The sequence below is a fragment of the Carassius auratus genome, chromosome 22 (assembly GCF_003368295.1).
Source record: "Carassius auratus strain Wakin chromosome 22, ASM336829v1, whole genome shotgun sequence".
NCBI classification, from domain to species: domain Eukaryota; kingdom Metazoa; phylum Chordata; class Actinopteri; order Cypriniformes; family Cyprinidae; genus Carassius; species Carassius auratus.
This window is the reverse complement of record NC_039264.1, coordinates 8,554,011-8,574,283: the sequence shown is the minus strand read 5'-3', so window position 1 is coordinate 8,574,283 and position 20,273 is coordinate 8,554,011. Positions and strand designations below refer to the sequence as shown.

Here is a 20,273-nt window from a genome sequence, read left to right as displayed (position 1 = left end):
TGTGTGGTTCCATGTCTTTCTTCAAATGAGGTTGCACTCGCAGGGTTTGCTGTCAACATTTGTGGTGCAATAGGAGGATATGAATTACAGAAAAAGAAGGAAAATCACATAAAAAAATGTCTGAGTCACATTTTACCTCTAAATTAAGTTTAAATTCATTCAACTCTTAACGCGATTTTTTTAATATTCTGACTATTGGTGTCAAATCGATTAATCGCATCCAAAAGTTTCTTTACATAGGCGTCCAAAAATGTGTGTACTGTGTATGTTTATATGTATATATATAAATATACACACATACATGTATATTTAAAAATATATTACATGTATTTCTTAACTACATAGTTATATGTATGTTTATATATAGATACGTACATTTAATCGATTTGACAGCACAAGTCAGATAATTCGTATTTGTAAATATTTGTAATATATAAATAAAACAATTCTTCTTTTTTTCTTTTTTAAATTTGGGGTTAAATATGACTTGCAAGTTTAGTGAGACTATCCTTTGTATATAATCTAAGAATTGACAAAAAAATCCTGTTGACAAATTTGTAACCTCATTAAATCAGCCATTTCATGCCTACAGTTATTTAATCGGCGCCTCATTACAGAAAATCAATCATTGTGGGACATTTAAAATCACACATTTCTTGATGTTCAGGTCGACCTCTGAAAAAGTTATTTTAAATACTTTCCAGTCCAGTTTAAAATGCTTTCATCCAGTGATTATATGATGTATTTTGGCCATCTAAGAGAACCAGGCTCAGCCTCCTGGTAAGTTTTGAAGGGATTTCCCATGCTTGTCTTCAGTTTGTCTGGTACGCAGCCCTTAACCTTTCTTGACCCTCACCCCTTACCTTTGGTTTACTGTAAATACTGTAAAGTGCATTTTGATATCATTGACATGTTTTGATATGTCAGTCACAACCAATGAGTACAACTGAAAATAAGTTATAAAGAATCTGTTTGTGTTTTTGTAATTTAAAGAGATGCTTTTGCTGTAAAAAAAATGAAACGAAACGGCAGATTGATGGTCACCCCTATTGTAAATCAAATCCGCAATCGGTTTATGCGTTTATTTCTTCAGAAATATTTCCTCAAACACGTAGTTGGTGTAAAGAAAATGGCTTGTTTTGAGAATATTGTGATTTTTGAACGGAATGGAAAGTTAACTGTGAGTCTATATGAATGTGAAAAAACTAAATCAGACCAATTAGCCATCAAATTTGTTAGCGTATTTTAAATTTCAGCCATTTTACATTGAATTTAATGTCCTGAAGGCCTGAATCGTTTAGTTGCTCACTGACCTGCTTCAATGTCCGGTTGTTGACCATCTCTGCACTTCTGTTGTGATGTATAATATTGTAACATTAGAAACGTTTGAGAGGAAAATGTGTATTTTGGAGCAAGAAGGGTCATGGGAGGGAATGACAGAAATTTCTCCTGTAATTTTCATTGTCCTTTCTTGCGACATGACAGTATTCAATATGAAGCAGTCTGTCCCATTGGGTTTGCTTTGTATTTCATAGTAGGGTAGCTCAGATCTCTGTCCTAGGGCCTTAGGTGTCTTGTGTAGCTAAAAATGTCCTTTGTATGTTTCTTTATATTGTAAAGTTTCTTTAGATTGAAAAAAAAGAAAAAAAAGAAAATTTGCTTATCAAAAAGAAATGATTGCATCAATAATAAATGTAATTTGATATTTTTATGTGTTCGAGTTTTGTTATTTAAATAAAAATAATTTGAATGAAAACCCTTTAAAAACCGAAAACCGATATAAATTAGTATACCTTTATAAATGTATTAATATAAAACCGATATATTAAGAATGGTGTATAATACGCATTTATGTTTTAAAAACTAGCGTAAACGTTTCATATAAAAGTCCCTTGCAGTCATCGCAACGACCTTTACTGTGAGACTTTTATTTTGTATTGGTCGGGATTGGACCATTGACATTTAACCGGAAGTTACACAGATTGAGCTTGTTTTGTTGTCGAAGTTGTTGCTCTGCGCAGCTCCGTGTGGGGTTCCTTTCCCATCGCGGTAAGTATGTTCATGTCATTTCTATTCTTTTAAATCGCACTTTTAAAATATTTTCTGTACATAAACCTTTAGACGAGAGTGGTTTCGTCAAACTATTTTTAACGCGGCGAGAAGTGGCGCGTGCAAGGCGCGAGCTCGTTGTCAAAGTTGCAGGAATGTTCTGGAAATACCATCCTTTCTGCAAACGATCGCAGGGTTTCGAAATTATTTCATGAACTCCCACCCGTAATTAAACACAAATCTCCTGAGAGCTTATTAGATACCCGTTTAATTGCTGTCATGCGTCTAAAGAACTCACAACATCAATATCTTACAAATACAGCAACAACAACAAAAAGTAAATACGGTAAATACCATGAAAAGTCAATATGGTAGTCATTCAGTATTAAAGTATTTCTGTTGATGTAATTGTGATGGGGATAACTCTTATCTGTGGCCAGTTTTATGAACGTGACAATATCTTATTGCCAATGAATGTATGATAAACACTTAAACTAATTGAACTTATTTTGTGAACAGTACTAAGTAGGCTTATATAATGTTGTGCACGAGCATAGAAGTTTGAGAGGAGATGACACGGGGAGTTAAAACTCAACTAGTGCTGGTTTATTATTTACAGAGATTGGGGAATAATGCGTGCTGATTCTTCTATTCACGTTGTGTGTAATGTCACAGGTTGACCTTCATGCTGAGGATTTCTGTTTTTTTTTTTTTTTTTTTAAGTTGAGCTTATTCTAGAAATCCATGTATAGAAGTGCATAAATGTGTACATGATAAACAATATGTGGGAGGAAGCATGTTTAACTGTTGTGTGTGTGAAACCCAAAAGCAGACGTTTAACAGAATGTCCAATCTGCTCTTTTTCATACAATGAAAGTTGACTTGTAACTTTATGCTGCTGCTGCTTCTTGCTTTCTGAAGTTTGGTCATTTAATGGTCACTATTTTTTTTTTTTGTATGTGAAAAAATGCTCAGACATTCTGCTAATCTCCTGCTTTTGTGTTCTACATAGATTGGAGTGACTGAAGTAGTTTACAAGAAAATGAAAAGTAGCTGAAAATGTGCTCACCCTCAGGCCATCAACAGTTTGTTTCTTCATCAGAACAACAAATTTAGCATTATATCACTTGCTCACCGGTGGATGCTCTGGAGTGAATGGGTGCCATCAGATCGTGGGTCCGAACAGCTGATAAAAACATCACAATAATCCACAAGTTATTCACACCCCTCCAGTCCAACAGTTAACATCTTGTGAAGCAAAAGCTGTGTTAAGATTTTTTTTTTTGTACTTTAAACCATTGCATTTGTGTAAAATACAAGTCCACAATCCATAATAATGCTTTTTCCAGTGGGTTTATGTGATTTTATTTATTTTTATCATCTGTTCAGATTCTCATTCTGACGGCACCCATTCACTCCAGAGCATGCATCGTTGAGCAAGTGATGTAATGCTACATTTTTCCATACTCATCTACATTTAAAGAAGTAAACTTGAAGCAATTTCTCATTTTTGGGTGACGTGTTCTTTCAGGTAATCTTGTTGTTTTGGCTCTGGTAGTAGTGTGTCCAGATGGCCGACGGTGAGGTCGTGAACGGCTCCGCTGAGAACCAGGAGGTGGCTGAGAAACCGGGACGTGCCTCGCTGCTTGATAGCGGGGAAGACTTCACAATGCTGGATGATATGGAAGACGACGTGGATGACGACCTCCCGCCGTTAGAAGATGCAGGTGGAGGAAAGAAGAAAGACAGTTCTGTTAAAGACGCTACGAAAGCAGATCAGACTCCTTCGACGGAACAGGAAGAGTGGCTGGATGTTTTAGGTACCCCTTTTTACCTCATCGCCACTGTAGCAGCGATAATTCATTAAATGATGGTGATTAACACTCTAATGGACAATTATCCACAGCATTTGTTCATGTGTCCGGATGTTGCAGTGGTGGTGTAAAGTATGAAGGTGAATATTTTTTATTTTTTAGCTTATGAAATATTTTCTGTTTGAAAATACAGGAAATGGGCAGCTTCGAAAGAAAGTTGTGGAAGCCGGAGCCGGTCCAGACAGCAGACCCCAGAGAGGCCAAAACGTCACAATTCATCTTAAAACCAGTCTTACTAATGGACCTGTGCTAGAAGAGCTGCCAAAGCTGTCTTTTACTCTCGGTGATGGGGACGTTCTCCAGGTATTATATTATAATATTATTATTAAATTATTTGAATAATCATTTCATAAAGTATTTTTAATTTCATTATCCACTATAGTTTTTTTAAGCTTTACTTAATTCATACTTATAAATGTTCTGTATTTCAGGAACCTTAATGACATGTTTTGTTGTTCCTTTTGTAATTAGGCGCTGGATCTTACTGTACAGATGATGGAAATGGGAGAAAAGGCCTTGATTGAAGCAGGCGCTAAATACGCATACGGTGCCCTTGGCAGGTTAGATTATTTTACTTATATATTAGGGATGCAACGATTCACTCAACTCACGATTCACATATAGTGTGAGCACTGAACTTCTGATACGTGCAGCATGATTGCGTACATGTATTGTGAGAGGGCCGTGTGTCACAACATCCCTGCTGTCTTCACGTGCTATCGGAAACTTCCTGTTGCCCACATATGAAGTGGCTTCATATGAGCGCTGCTGCAGTCTTAGGCCCACCCCAAATGCTCTGATTGGTTGAGACGTGTGATGACGCCCATCCCCAGCCGGTACTGATCAACATCCCACCCCTCCAGTGACCCATGGCTTGTCTGTATGTGTATTCAGAGCCAGTGAGCAACAGACTTTCATAATAATTCAAAACATGCGCTATTAAAATAATTGTCTGTGTTAATCAATTAATGCGTTAACATGATAATAATGCATTATATTGCCCAGCCCTAATAAATAAATATATGCATTTTCTTTTAAATTGTATTGAAAATTTAGTTGGGTGGTTTAATATTTTTTATTGTATACTTATGCATATGCATACTTCTATTCAGCAATGACGGATTAATTCTTTATCAAAACTGACAGTAAAGACGACATTCAGAATGTTAGCAATACAAATTCTCTTATTCTTTTTTTTTTCTCTCTCTTTCTATTTTATTTTTTAAATATGGTTTCCGCAAAAATAAAAAGCTGCACAACTGTGTTCAACATTGATAATATAAAGAAATGTTTCTCGAGCAGCAAAGCAGAATATTAAAATGATTTCTGAAGGATCGTGTGACTTTGAAGACTGGAGGAATGATGCTGAAAATTCAGCTTTAACATCACAGGAAGAAATTACATCTAAATTTCTATTCTTATAGAAAACTTTTTTTTTTTTGTAAATGTAATAATATTTCACACTATTACCGTTTTACGGTCTTTTTGATCTAATAAATGGAGCCTTGGTGAGCAGAAGAGACGTCTTTCAAACACATTGTATGATTTTTTACTTTTGAACAGAAGTGTGAGGTGTTAACCCTGCTCTGTCTGACTCTCAACCCCGTTCTTCTCCTCTGTCAGCTCTACTCCAGCGGTTCCTCCTGACGCTGATCTCCTCCTGGAGGTGAGGCTGTTGTCTGCAGAGGATGCCCCAGACCTGGAGCTCATGCCGCCCTCTGAGCGAATCAGTTTGGCCAACAGTAAGCGAGAGCGAGGAAACGTCCACTACCAGCGCGCCGACTACGCCTTTGCCGTCAACTCGTACGGAATCGCGCTACAGATCACCGAAGCAACTTCCAGAGGTGATACTGCTTCCTAGTAGAGTTCATTTCCTAATAAATCGCTGTATACATCTGCAAACATGTTACTCTTTTATCTTAGTGGACATCAGTCCACAAGAAGAGGAAGAACTTCTGGACATGAAGGTGAAATGTCTGAACAACATGGCCGCTGCTCAGCTCAAACTAGACCACTATGAAGCGGCGCTGCGCTCCTGCGTCTCCGTCCTGGCGCACCAGCCGGACAACGTCAAAGCCCTGTTCCGCAAAGGCAAGGTTGGTTTCCTGGGTTCAGGTGCATGTCATTTTCACCTGCTTTTTATTTAATAGTAATGCACCTCTGGTTTGGGACCCAGCAAAGTAGGTTGTTTCTGTCGTTTGGTTTCGGTTCCGTTTAGGTTTCCAGCCACAGCGGAGGAAAAAATGAACAGCTAGAGGTGTGTTGAGATGAAAAGTGCTGACCCGTCCCGTGTGTTTTTGTCCACAGGTGCTGGCTCTGCAGGGCGAGTATGCTGAAGCCATTAAAACACTCAAAAGGGCCTTGAAGTTGGAGCCAAGTAATAAGGTAACACAAGTGACAATTTAACAGAACAAATTTGATTAACTCTATCACTGATGATCAATGTTTTGTTTTATTTTATATTAAAAAAAAATTATATTTGTTATATCGTCTTAATTTGTTCTCTTATTTTATTTTGTATTAAACAAATAATTATATTTATTTTATTATTTATAGTTATATATTATTTATTAAAATAATTAAAAAAATGCATAGTGTTTTATAAAAAAAAAATGCATTTGTTGTTGACTATTTTATAACTTATTTTTGTTTTAGTTTTATTTTATTTTATATTGTTTTATTGGAATCTATTTTATATTCTATTTTATTTATACTATATCTATTTATATATATATATATATATATATATATATATATATTATTTTTTTCTGATCTTTTATTGAAAATTGGTATATTTTAGATTTTTATCTTTTGTCTTATTTTAATTTGAACTCATTTTTATTTTGTATCTTTTTTTATTTTCAAATTGTTTTGTTGTTTTTAAAATTGTATATCTTGTTTTTTATTCTATTTCTTAATTGTTTTATCTTATTTTATCTTTATATTATATTAGCTTTTTTTTCTGAAACGTGTATCTTCATTTTTATTAGTTCTTATTTTTATCTTATTAGTATATATATAATATATATATATATATCTTATTGTAATTTATATCTTATTTCATCTTATGTTATTCTATATTGATTTATTTTTTATATTACTTCATCTAACTTAAGTTTTATATCTTATTTAATCTTTATTTTATTTATCTTTTTTGAAAGTTGGTATGTTTTTTATCTTATTTTTTAATATATATTTTATCTTTATTTTATAGTCTTATATCTTAATTTTATTTTTACATCTTATTTTATTTTACCTTATATTTATTTTCGTATTTATCTTTTATAAAAAAATTGGTATCTATTGAGAGCCATTCTTTTATTTTCATTTGTCTTATTTTATTTTTGTGTTATTTCTTTATTGCATTAGGATAAATAGTTTGTTTGAACTTTGGTTTCTATTAAGAACTACTTGTAAAACATGTCCCAGAATCCCATGCGTTCCCCATTATAAGCAGCAGATGGAGCTGCAGACTCTCAGATTCAGTCAGACTGCAGCCAGGACACAGTGTTCAAAAACTCCCAGGATCGCATTTCTTTCCGTGTCTATAAATAGCCGGGTCCCTCCACACACTTACCATATCTAAATCAGCATTGGGCTGCTCTGCTTACACAGGCGGACGGATGAGGTTCCCTGTGTCCCTCCATCTGCCAGCTCCTGACTGCTGTATGACCAGCCTGCCACTGCCAAGCCACCTACGTCTGCACATTTACACCTCTCTCTTCTCATGTGTCTGGCCTTAAGAGACGCTCCAGTGCAGAAGTCCTTCATCCAGTCTCATTCCATCTCACCACTTTGCCTTTACCCTACTTGTTTTAGTCATTAGCCAGTAATTAAACGTTAGCGGTAATTAAACTAAATGGCAGGTTGTCATGGAGTAGTTTGACTCGGGCGGCTCCTGAAAGTCTACATTCAAAATGCCATTCACAGCCCACGCTCCTTACTTATTAATAATGACACTCTATTACATCTAATTACCCTTACTTTGTTAAGCTTCATGCTTTGAACTGTAATTTTGATGTTTGTAGGTTACGCTTTGATTTAGCAGTGTTTCTTCATCGTAGCGATTCTTTTTAAGTAACCATATAAGGTGTGGATCCGGTATTCAAATGATTCAGTTTGCAAACGAATCTTCTTTAAACCAGTTCATTGAAACAGACTGATCTGATCTGATTGATTGAGATTTGTTTGAACAATTCACGCTTGACTGTAACTGCAACATTTTCAAGATCAACTGAAATATTTAGTGATGTCTTGAAATGAATCAATGAACTTTTTTAAAAATCGGTACATTTGGAAGCAAACTGAGTGAACTCATTTGCTAAGTTAAATCAGAATGATTCCGATTCACTTGAACTATTCAGACTCAATTGTTAAACTAATCAATTTAGAAATAAGTCATTCTTTGAAATCACATGAGTTATGTAGTTATGATGCAAAATAAATAAGTGACCTGCTTTTTTTAAACCAGCCTATTAAAGCAAACTGAATGAAAGAACCAGTTCACTCAAGTGAACCTGAATGAATCCGATTCACTTGAATGATTCACACTCAACTGTTGAACAGTTCATACATGAGTCCTTTTGTAAAATCACATTAATTATATAATGATGCAAATTAATAAGTGAACTGATTTTGTCGGCCAGCCTATTGAAGCAAACGGAATGAATGAACCAATTAATTCAAGTGAATCTGAATGATTTAGATTCACTTGAATGATTCAAATCTAATTGTTAAACAGATCGGTTTATAAAAGAATCATTAATCGGTTAACTATTTCTTGAATCAGTTGAATATCCATTCACTCAGATATAGAGAGAGAGAAGAAAACTCCAGGGTCTTGATCTTGAGGACCTATAAGAGGAAAATGATCACATGTGTGTGTGATCCATATAAAGACACGTTTCATTAGTACAAGATGCTTTCACTTCTGCTTTTGTGTTCTGTGGCATTGCAGCTGATATTGGGAAAACAAGTGAATGCGATTTGAATCTTAAATCGGTTTACATCTTGACTTTTGTTAGGCTTTCACTCAATCTCTGTCAGCCCTGTCATGTTTAATCATTTTCGTGCCGCCCAAAATGTGTTGGTGTGCTGCAGTGAGCAACAGTTTCATCAGCCTGACGATACCACACACACACACACACACACACACTTTTCACTCTCTCTGCCCTTTCCTCGGCAGACCATCCATGCTGAGCTGTCGAAGCTTGTGAAGAAACACTCAGAGCAGAAAGGAGCCGAACAAGCCATGTATAAAAAGATGCTGGGTAACCCGACAAACACAAGTGTGCAGAAACACAGTGCCAAGTCCTCGTGGGTGAGAGCTTAAAACGGCCCTTTTTCAACTATTTAACACCATGCACTGCTTATTTAAGAGGCTGCATGTCTGTTTACTCTCAACAGGAAGTGGGTTTTACAGATGACAAAGTGCACATTTATGCCTTATTCTGTTAAAGGGATAGTCGACTCATAAAAAAAAAAAATGATTAATGAATTAAAAATGTTTAATCACCTTCATATTGTTCCAAACTCCTAGGTGGCAATTGTTTGAATCGTCACGTGTGAATGAATCATCGAGTTGAACTGAACTTGAAAACCGGATCAGTCAGATTTTTGCATTAGCTTGGAAAAAATAGCTTGTATTTCTCACAAAAACGTCCGCATTCTTTCGCAAAAATATTACATTACATTTCTTGCGAAACTTTTACTTTTTCTCATAAAAGTATTGCGTTTCCCTATAAAACTTGGTGTCCTCTTACAAAAGTGTTGCATTCCCCTTTGAATTCCCTTGAGAAATTCTGCATTCATTCGCAAAATCTGTTGCATTCTCTCTCAAAAATATTGCATTCCCCGAGAAACTATTTCCAGAAGAAACCTTGCATTCGCTTGCAAAAGCTTTGAAATACAGTTTTTCCGTATACCACATACATTATTTCAATCAGCAGTTGAGCTATGGAAGGAAAAACACTAAGCTTTTGAGTTATTCGTGAGGCATGAAAAATGAATAGATATGAAAAAATTACTTCGTACAAATCATTTCTTTGAGCCATTTCTTTTCTAGTTAATCTGGTTCACAAATCTAACCGAATGATTCATTGACTATTCGGACTATCTGATTCTCAAGTTCAACTCAAACCCTCACTTGTACAGAAAATGATTAGTCAATAATAATTTCAGCACTGTTGCGCTACGGGTGTCCCGAGTTCAAATCCTAAAGCCTCGTTCACACCAAGAACGACACCTATAAAGAAAATGATATTTGTGTCCACACCAGCGGACGATATCGCCTGTTTATTCTGAGCGCATGCTCGCCTGCCACTTTAAATTATTGAGCTCATTACAGCAGAATGGATTCTGATTGGCTGTCAATGTTGGTATCGTCCTAAAAGTGATTTAAACTATATTGTTTCTCTGTGCCTTTATCGTTATAGTTGTGGTGTGGACTCTGCTATTCTGTAATATTGAGAACGATTTTTAGAACTATATTGTTATCTTTAGTTATCATGCTTGGTGTTCATGTGCCTTAACTTTAGCACCTTTCTTTTTACAGAGTCTCAGCTGGAAGTGGCTTTTTGGCGCTACAGCCGTTGCGATTGGCGGTGTAGCCTTATCGGTCGTCATCGCAGCAAGAAATTAAGCAGAATTCACTGTGACGGGATGACATGATGGATGACGGTGCTGAAGACCTTGAGAAAACCAGGCCCCCAAGCACCTTTCTGACCTTCATAAAAAAAAAAAAAATTGTAATTGAAAGTAGAATGTTGTAGTTCTGTTGCTGTCCATCGCACAGTAGAGGTTTTAACTGGCATTCACTTTTTACTTTGAATGCATGAAAGATGAGGTGGGGAGAAATAGATGTCAGAAATATTATATAATTCCTATTTATGTACAGAAAAGTTCCTAGTTATAATAAAGAAATGTATTGATGTACAGAATGATGCTCTTTAGGTTGCTGGACACAGTCATGCAGAACTCTTCAATGATGTGCGTGAAGTTCTGTGATCATCTTTTGGCGAACTGAAACTTGCTTGTGAACATTCAAGAATATGATTGTACGCTTTCTCTTTAGCAGTATCTACAGGCATCTGATGCTAAAGAAAGACAACACTATTTCAGAAGTCCTTACACTGATGTGGTACGTTACTGGTTTTCACGCTTTCTTCTCCTTTATAGGCTCCAAAATATCCCTGGAATCAGCTGCTGTCCCTCAGTGATGTTCCCAGAGTTTCTCATTTTCATGACCAAACACTGCAAGGAAGTTCATACAGACTTTTTCAGTTTATTTTTCAGCTCTTACAAGAATCATTTTCATTTATTGAGTATTATTTATTTAGGATGAACAGACATGTGTCAGTTTTTTTTTTAATTCTTATGATCCTTAAATTGATTGTCTCAGATGGCCATTCTATTCCATTTTTTTTTTTTTTTTTTGTGTGTGTGTTTTTTTTAGTATTGGTAACTTTCCACATTCCCTTTGAAGTTATTTTGTATATCATATAATAAACTTTTGCACTTTCTGTTCATATGGTTGAAAATAAAGTGATTTCTTGAAAATCTGTTTAGAAATCCGAGTTACTGTATGAATTCTAAATTTGCGTTCCCTGAAGGCAATATATGGTTGCTAGGTGAAAAAAAAAGAATTAAACGTGAATGGTGCTAACAGAGGAACAATACAATGCGTTCTTGCATTGCCAGCTCTTTTATGACGTACGCATTCGATGTGAACGTTCTAAGCGAACATTCTATTTAAAGTGTGAGTTGTAATGAAATAGAGAACGTGACGAAACCTCGTCCCTCTAGTTGGACTCTGGTGGGGCATTCCCTATTCAAGTTTTTTTTTCCAGACACTGACGTTTTTCTGACGCAATTCTGTGAAGTGAGAAGCGTTCAATTCAAAAGCTTCCCCCAAGCCCCCAGCCAAGAGTTTTCCAATGTACAAATACTCTACCTAACCTGGTCAAATCACAAATTTAAAGTCATATAAGTTTGCTTTATTAATTTTTTATATATTCGAAAAAATAAATAAATGTATCATGACTCATTGTGATTACGCCATTCATCGGTCATTTCCAGCGAAGTCCAACCCGAGAGAGTCGAGTCGGATCTTTTCAGTGAAACGGTTCATGATGATTCGTTCACCAACTGAACTGAGCGGATCTCGAGTCAACAATTCTGACTGAAATAACCTGTTGTATTATTGAACTTTCAAAGTAACAAAATTCAGCAGCAAGTGCTTGACATATTTCTCATATTAACACATTTTGTAAATACAAATGAAACACTTGTAATAAAAAAATAACAAATGAAAATAATACAGGTGCTTCTCAATAAATTAGAATGTAGAGGAAAAGTTCATTTCAGTAATTCAACTCAAATTGTGAAACTCATGTATTAAATTGAATTCACACAGACTGAAGTACATTATGTCTTTGGTTCTTTCCACCATTTTGATGATTTTGGCTCACATTAAAAAAAAAAAAAAACACCAATTCACGATCTCAACAGATGATGGCATATGATGACATGCCAATCAGTTAATCAACTCAAAACACCTGCAAAGGTTTCCTGAGCCTTCACTCTTCACAAGGAGTGTAAGTCACAAAAATTCATTGCCAATAAGCTGGCTGTTCACAGAGTGCTGTATCCAAGCATGTTAATAGAAAGTTGAGTGGAAGGAAAAGGTGTGGAAGAAAAATATGCACAACCAAACGAGAGAACCGCAGCCTTATGAGGATTCTCAAGCAAAATCGATTCAAGAATTTGAGTGAACTTCACAAGGAATGGACTGAGGCTGGGGTGAAGGCATATAGACGTGTCAGACAGTTGTTGTATTCCTCTTGTTAAGCCACTCCTGTACCACAAAAGATAAGTTAAATTCATTTAGCAGAGACAGTTCTTTGGGCTTTATGATTTTTAAAGACTACAGAGTTTAAATAAGCTTTAAAGGCTTTTAAAACTGGCAATTTTAGTTTGATTATTATAAAATTTCCACGATAATAAAAAGAGATCAATAATAGATAACAGCTTAATAAGCAGAAGTTATGTTACTTTTTAATCGCCAAATTAGCTGGAAAGTTCTTAAAAAAGTTCACGATTTGATATTAAATGTCCATACCTGTTCAGTTTTAAACTAAGATATGTAAATGAACTTAACTTTTGTGCAGAATTTTATTTAGGATCAAGATAAGGTCTAAATAAATCATACGGAGCACAAAACCAGTCATAAGTATCAGTGGTTATATTTGTAGCAATAGCCACAAATGCATTGTTTGGGTCAAAATGATTGGTTTTTCCTTTATGCCAAAAATACTTAAGATATTAAGTAAAAAAAAAAAATTCCATTAAGATATTTTGTAAATTTTCTACTGTAAATATATCAAAACGTAATTTTTGATAAGTAATATGCATTGCTAAGAACAACATTTGGACAACTTTAAAGGTGATTAAAAAAAATTTTTTTTTTAGATTTATATTTTCTTTTATTTATTTATTTTTGCATTGCAACCATCAAATCCAGATCTTCAAATAGTTGTATCTCAGTCAAATATTGTCATATCCTAACAGACCATATATCAACCGAATGCTTATTTATTCAGATTTCAGTTAAGAGTATAAATCCAATTTTCAAAACATTGAACCTTATGACTGGTTTTGTGGTCCACGGTCTCATATTTTATCAGGACTGCAGAACCGAGACGATATAAACCCCCAAATCCCTCAATTTAATTTGTTATAAACATCAATATGTCTTTTTAGAGCGATGATTATGATGCTGGTGTAGAAGAACAGCTGAATCGTTTCAGAACCGGATCTTTGAGAGGAACTGTTCGAAAGAACCGATTCCCGGAAAAGCCTCAGACTTCCCATCACTGGTCATCTCTGTCATGATTACCCCGAAGCCCCGCCCCCTCCCGCCTGTACGTAATTCACGGCTCATGAATAATCATGTCCCTCGCTCGCTCGAGCTGCTTGTTGCGTTCACGGCGGAGGCGCGTGAGCGTGGTGGGAAATGCGAGCAAGATGGCGGCGTTGAAGGAGGAGCAGTGCTACGGACTGTCCTGCGGAAGAGTGAGCAACGGCAGCAACATCTCCGTCTATCACGTCAAGCTGACTGACAGCGCGCTGCGAGCGTTTGAAGACTACCAGAGCAACAAGGTAAGACGCGCGTCGACCGCAACGCGAGACTAGAGAAACCGTGCTAACAGGCTAAGAGCAGGCGACAGTTATTTATTTCCCTGCCTGACAGCAAACCACCCTCTCAGCTGAAGAAATCCCCCTCAGAGCGAGCAGCAGCCTCGGCTTCCTTCTCAAGCACTTTATACACCAGTGAAGCATTAATTAACCAACCCGCTGGTGATAAAACACAATAATTTGTCTAATGTGTGTTGGTCTGCTGGAAGACAGTCTAGTTTGGTTGAAAGTAACTGGGTTCCAAGGATCCTGGAAAAACCTGGAGATGTCTGGGAATTGTAGGATTGTGGTTTCCAGGTCAGGGAAAGTCATGGAAGTTGAGTAAGTCTTAAAGTGGCATGGGAATCCCACTGATGAGTAGGCTTTTTTTTAGTTTTTTGTTATGCTGGACTCTCAGCCAGGGGCCCGGGGCCCTCAGCTAATGTCCAAAATGACAAGATCGCTCAATTAAAGCAAATGGGAAATGAACCAGAAAGGTTGAGAACTATTGTATCGTTTGAATATGTGTATTGCGCGCACACACATTGTAATGTAGATTAAAACTTGAGTGATATTTCAGAGAAAATTGTAATAAATCGAGTTAAATAATCTGTATCTAACATAGTATTCTCTCTCTCTCTCTCTCTATCTATACATTAATATAACTTCAGATATTTCTATTTATTAAAATATATTACAATATGTATTATAATTGTACCAGTCTGAAATAATTATTGAAATTCGTTACTCAATTGTCAACTAAATGCCTTATTCCTCTTTTCTTTTTTTGTCACGGCACAATCAAACAATTATTTGTTTATCTAACATGCCAACAAGCTTATCTACTTAAAAAAATTCAGATTAAAGAATGTGAAGTAGTCAGAATTGTATTAAACCCATGACCTTTGTTGAATATGTAAGTAAAGGTTAAACGGACGCTAGTGCTCAATTTTGCATTGAAGTTTGCATTTGATACGAAAGATGCTTCTTTCCGCCTAGAAGCCAGAACTCATTGTTTCGATGTTAAATCAGCCCTGTTATTAATTGGCCCTCCCCAGTTTTAGGTGGACGCTGTTTTCCATGTAGCAAAGCAGTGAATCCGTGTCTTTGACAGATCGTAGGTTGTTAATGCCATTGGATTCTATTGAGCGTCAACACGGTAGCCACATCTTCAAAACGCCAAGATGAGCGTCCGCAGACCAGCAAAGTAAATATTTAAAGTCATGTTTGGAGTCGATAAACTTGGTTTGGGTTCTCGTTTTTTGGATTAAAGGTTCGCGAGCTGCTGCAGACGCAACCGGGCCGGTCAGGTGGACGATATTTGATAATAAAATGCATTGATTTGTCTGCATGGTTTCTGATCAAAGGGAGGTTTGGTAAAATAAAACAAATGCAACTCGATCCAAGACGCGACAAAGGCCGGGTCTCTCTGTACTCAAACTAGAGTGAAGTTGAGTCACTCTTCTGGTGATCTCAGTAAATTGGACGATAGGAGTAAAATTACAGCTTTCGGTCTACACCCAAGCTTACACACCGGGGGTAACAATTGGATGAAACCGTGAATGTCTGCTTCTTTAAGTCTGCTTTGAGTATTGCTGTCTTATGTAGTGATTACTGTGGCATATTCTTTAGGTGATATGTGAAACTCAAGTCGACTGGCTACATGTGACACTGTGAGGGAGGCTGAAGCTCTGCTTGGGAGTATTTTTAGCTGCACAAATGCTACTAGTAAGTTTAGAGTCGGTCTTGGTTTGGTGTATTTGCATATTTGAATGTGCTTTTATTGCTCAGGGCTATTCTGGTTGCCTGTGAGAGATGTCTAGCTGTATATGGGAATTTTGAAACTTTGTGTAAATGTGGTTGAATCACTGTGCTCTGATGAACTCGATGATTTTTAATTGTTGCAGTAGTCAGAAACATGGATTGAAATGCATTTGGTGTCGTTTCTTCATTGCGTGTTTTAAACTCACGTGACTGGTGTCGCGTAACACGTGCACATGCGCTGACGTTGTATAATGTGTACTGGATTTCACCAACCCTATATCTGTTGATTGACAACATAACCTTTTTACCTAAATGGACTGTTGTAAATAATATTTTAGAAAATTGAGTTAACGTGAAACATTTACAGCCTTAAAAAATAATTCACGCTATTGTTTTTTTTTTAATGCGAGATGTTTGTTGTACATGGTTAATTTTTCACAATTTGGTGTTTGTATATACTCTTTATTTATTTGTTTGTTAATTTTATTTTAATATACTATTATTTGAAATTATTTGTATTGGTCTAAATTTTAGACCTTAAGTATATATTGCTGAGACATTGTAAAAATATATTAATAATAATATTACTATTATTAGCATTATGTATGCATTTAAAAATAATGAATAAAAATATGTTTGATTTATAGATCATATTAAATTAGTCTGAAAAATGTATTTCAGTTCACAGTTGTCAACTAAAGTGCTTTATTCTACTTTTTTTCTGTCACGGTGTAATGAAAAATTCAAATTTCTTTTTTATTAATTTTAACAGAACTTTACAAACTTGGCAACCATATCTCCTAAAGAAGTTATAATAATAACAATGCTGAATTTATTATAATATTCTTGTTATTAATAGTAAATATGATTTTAATCAATCTGTATTGGTCAGTCAATCTCTTTAAGTGTGCACTGATTTTTATTCTATTTGCTCTAATCTAACACTTCAAGTTAATATTTAAAAACACTAATAATTTAAGGCGAATGTAATTTTTGTGAATGCTGTGCAGCTGAAATGAATTTGGTTGATTTAGTTTAGTATTTAATTTTAGACAATTATATTAGAATTTTAATATAGTACATTTTTTGTTAAAATATGTAAAAGTATTTAGCTTTATTTGCCAGACTTTTAGTGTCAGTGCATCCCAAGTGAAAATCAGAATTTTGACCTCCTTATGTCTTCTCATTAGGTTGCATGATTTGCTGTGTCGTTAAAAAAGTCTGCAGCTCAGGAAACTTCTGCTTAATTCAGTCTAATTCTGACCGGAAGGAACCATTGTTGTGCACTTGACTTTCACTTCAGCCGTAGATGACCAGCTTGCCTCACATCTGCACTTTAGCTTCTTGAAGAAAACAACAAAACGTAGAGGTTGTGTCGGTCGCTTGGTCATCTGGTGAATGCTGTATTTGGATGAGAGCTGGGCTTCACCTCTTCTATTCTTGATGCTTGTTTGAGAGAGAAAAACACTGGTAGTCAGAATGACTTGGCTCTGCAGATAAATAGGTCAGCCGTATTACTGGGCCGCCTTGTTGTTTGTATGTCAATGGGGAAATGCATTGTGGCATCTTGGTTTATTGCACATGGTTCCTTTTTCTGTTTGTTGTAACTTTGAGTCCGAAGGTTTTGTTTTATCCAGCAGAGGTTTGTCACCCAGCAAGCAAAGATCGTTTCTATAGAGATTTAAAGGAATAGTTCACATGGAAATGGAAATGCTGGGAAGTCATACGCGTTTTTATTTGAATTTTTAACAACATTAGGGGGAAGCAGAACTTCAGTTTTTGGGTGAAATGTCCCTTTGAGATATGTAATTGCAACAGCATACATTACTAAGAAAATTCGATAAATTCGAATTAGATTTTTTTTATAAACTTCACGCACTTGAGTTTTTATTTTATTTTTTTATAATTGAAAGTGAAGTACAAATGTTTTGGTACTTAAATTTGCATAATTGGATAATTGAACTTTGTGCAGTTTAAAGTGTTTTCTCCGATGATACATTTAAACCATTTGTGGTAAAGTCCTTTGCCAACAAGCCACTTCACAAAGTTTCAGCCAAACAAATTAGACACAAATCTACTCCAGGATTTAATTTAATATTTATTTTTGTTGGTCACAGTGAAGTGAGTCCGTGCTGCTGACATGTTCACCTGTTGTAGTTTATCACATTGTGTGCATGAGATATGGATGCTGAAACGGTCGAAATGTGTCGCTAGAAAAGTGCCAAAACTTGCAAATGTGGGGACGTTAAGTCACAATTACTTTCCTTGTTTTTGTTGTTTAAATTCCACAGTGGAAAGAAAAACAGAATTGCGAGATGTAAATTTAAAATTAAGGAAAATGTCAGAATCTTTAGAGAAACTTTTAAAAAAAAAAAATTTTTTTATCACAATTCAAATTTTTTTTTTTTTTTTTAAGAATTCAGTTTTTTTTTTTTTAATTCTGAGTTTATATTTCTCAATTCTGCCTTTTTTATTTTCTTAGAACTGTGAGGTTCTAAATATGACCGCTCTAAGTTTATGGCTTGCAATTCTGGGGAAGTCTGAACTGTGAAATGAAAAGTCATAAATCCTTTTTTTCAGTGTTTTATTCCGCGGTGGAAACGAGCTTCCATAAGATAAGCCGCATTGCTATCAAACTGACATGTAAGAGAGAATCCAGTTGGACTCGGTCTGCTCTCAAAAGAAAGTCCGACTCCTGGCGCAGAGTTTTAAGGAGTCAATAGTTGAAGTAGTTCAGAGGTTGTTCTTGGATTACAGGTCGGCCGTGCCAGTTTCTACGTTCTGCTCCTCTGGAGACTAGCATGTAGTGTACAGATGGCTTCAGTCAGCAGGCTGCACAAACACTCATTAAAGGGCCATAATGATCTTGGGAGGATGTTTATCTACCCTTTCTTGATGGGTAAACTACATTACATGCTGGGTGTTTTGCCCCTGCATTTGGTGTTTGGGGTTATCGACCTACGTAATGGCTTGTGTGACACCGGAGGGAGAAGCACAAGCATCGGCGTCTTCGCCTTCCTCTTAGTTTGCATTTCTGTGCAGCTCCACAGGTGACTGCCATTGATTTGTTGCTAAAGCTGTAGCTTTATCTGACCGGTGCCAAGCCTGGTGCTATGACACGTCCACAGGTAGTTTAAAAGGCATAGTTCATCTCAAACAAAGTGAAACTCACCCTCATGTTGTTCGACACCCATCTGACTGAGTTTTTGTTAAACGTCAAAGATGAAGTTAAGCAGAATGTCTGAGCTCCTCTTTGATGGTTGTGGTCACCATTTACTTATATTTAATGTAAATGATTTTTTTTGGGTGTGTGAACTTTTAAGCTGTGACTTTAAAGTTGCTGCATGTCAGATTTTGACTATGTTTGCAGATATTTAAGAAACATGCTAAGTTAACATACTTGTTTATCTGAAAACGATAGTCGGTTATTCTTCTTTGAAAATGTGTTTCCGGGCCGGAACGTTGGTCTCCGTTTTGGTTTATGAAACCCGTCTACTGCCAGTTTCCCCAAATGTATTTCTGCACCTCTGGTTGCCAGTTGGTGGAAAACAGTACATTTCATTTAATTAATTCTCAAGTGTGCTCATTCCTGTTTGTGTCATTAATCTGGCAAGAGGCTCCTGGTGGAAAAAATAAAAATAAACTCCAATATTTTGAATTTGGACTGCAATACCTAGTTCAACCACTCGGTGTCAATCATACAAATAGCACCTTTAAATAGTCACCGAATATAATTTTTTTTTAGTAGTGTAGCAACTTTTAGTGAATCGCTTCGCTCCGACAATTCATTTTAATTGTTCAAACACGGATCTTCTGTTTAATTACTTAATATTCATTACTTACTTAATATGCAGCAGGATTTAATGTATTTAAGTAATTACGGTTTCAGTGTTTTGTGAGCTGTTTGAGTTAGCACACCCTAGGGCTGCATGATTAATCGAATGCGATTTTGTCATTAGCATTTTTTCAGTAAAGCCGGTTCTGTAATCAGCAGTGAATCGTCATCACGTGCTTTCAGATGGAGCAGCATTTAGTACAAAGAGCCATAGTTCATTGACACAAAAAGCTTTTCAGTGAACTACGGCTCTGTGTAATAAATGCTGCTTCATCTGAAAGCATGTAATAAAAAAATACCACATTTAAAAGCATTTTTACTCCAAACTCACTTCATAATGTCAGGCGAGTGTTTGAAATAAATCCTTCTGTCATATGATGTAGCTTCTTACATAAAGCATGCAACATTTCATAGAATTCTTAGCAGTGATAAAGGCATTGCATTATCAATATACTTTAATATAAAATAATGAGAACTCCGATAAACCATATATAGTCATAAGTCGTGTGTTTATTAGTTATGCTGAATCAATGAAAGCAGCTAAATCTTCTGTTTATCCAGCTACCGCTATAGGCACT

At 35.9% G+C, this 20,273-nt stretch overlaps 2 protein-coding genes across 10 annotated transcripts in view; both read left to right on the top strand.

Annotated features, from left to right (window-relative positions):
* Positions 1 to 1,939: 1,939 nt before the first annotated feature.
* fkbp8 (FKBP prolyl isomerase 8) lies at positions 1,940 to 10,667 on the top strand. 9 transcript variants are annotated; one of them, XM_026197518.1, is made up of 10 exons: positions 1,950 to 2,049; positions 3,062 to 3,134; positions 3,608 to 3,869; positions 4,057 to 4,226; positions 4,395 to 4,483; positions 5,547 to 5,767; positions 5,847 to 6,019; positions 6,231 to 6,308; positions 9,109 to 9,243; positions 10,477 to 10,563. In XM_026197518.1, the coding sequence occupies exons 3-10, from the start codon at positions 3,620 to 3,622 to the stop codon at positions 10,561 to 10,563; spliced, it is 1,203 nt and encodes a 400-aa protein (XP_026053303.1). In that variant the 5' UTR covers positions 1,950 to 2,049; positions 3,062 to 3,134; positions 3,608 to 3,619. The 9 variants fall into 9 exon arrangements, with proteins under 9 accessions (XP_026053300.1, XP_026053299.1, XP_026053303.1 ...); XM_026197513.1 differs by having other exon boundaries at positions 3,581 to 3,869; XM_026197519.1 differs by having other exon boundaries at positions 1,955 to 2,049; positions 3,062 to 3,110.
* Positions 10,668 to 13,875: 3,208 nt separating this feature from the next.
* The window catches only part of ell (elongation factor RNA polymerase II), a 33,393-nt gene continuing 26,995 nt past the window's right edge, over positions 13,876 to 20,273 (top strand). Inside the window, exon 1 of the mRNA XM_026197511.1 lies at positions 13,876 to 14,081. Within this exon, the coding sequence (XP_026053296.1) occupies positions 13,947 to 14,081 (135 nt within the window). The 5' untranslated portion in view covers positions 13,876 to 13,946. The remainder of the gene's footprint in view (positions 14,082 to 20,273) is intronic.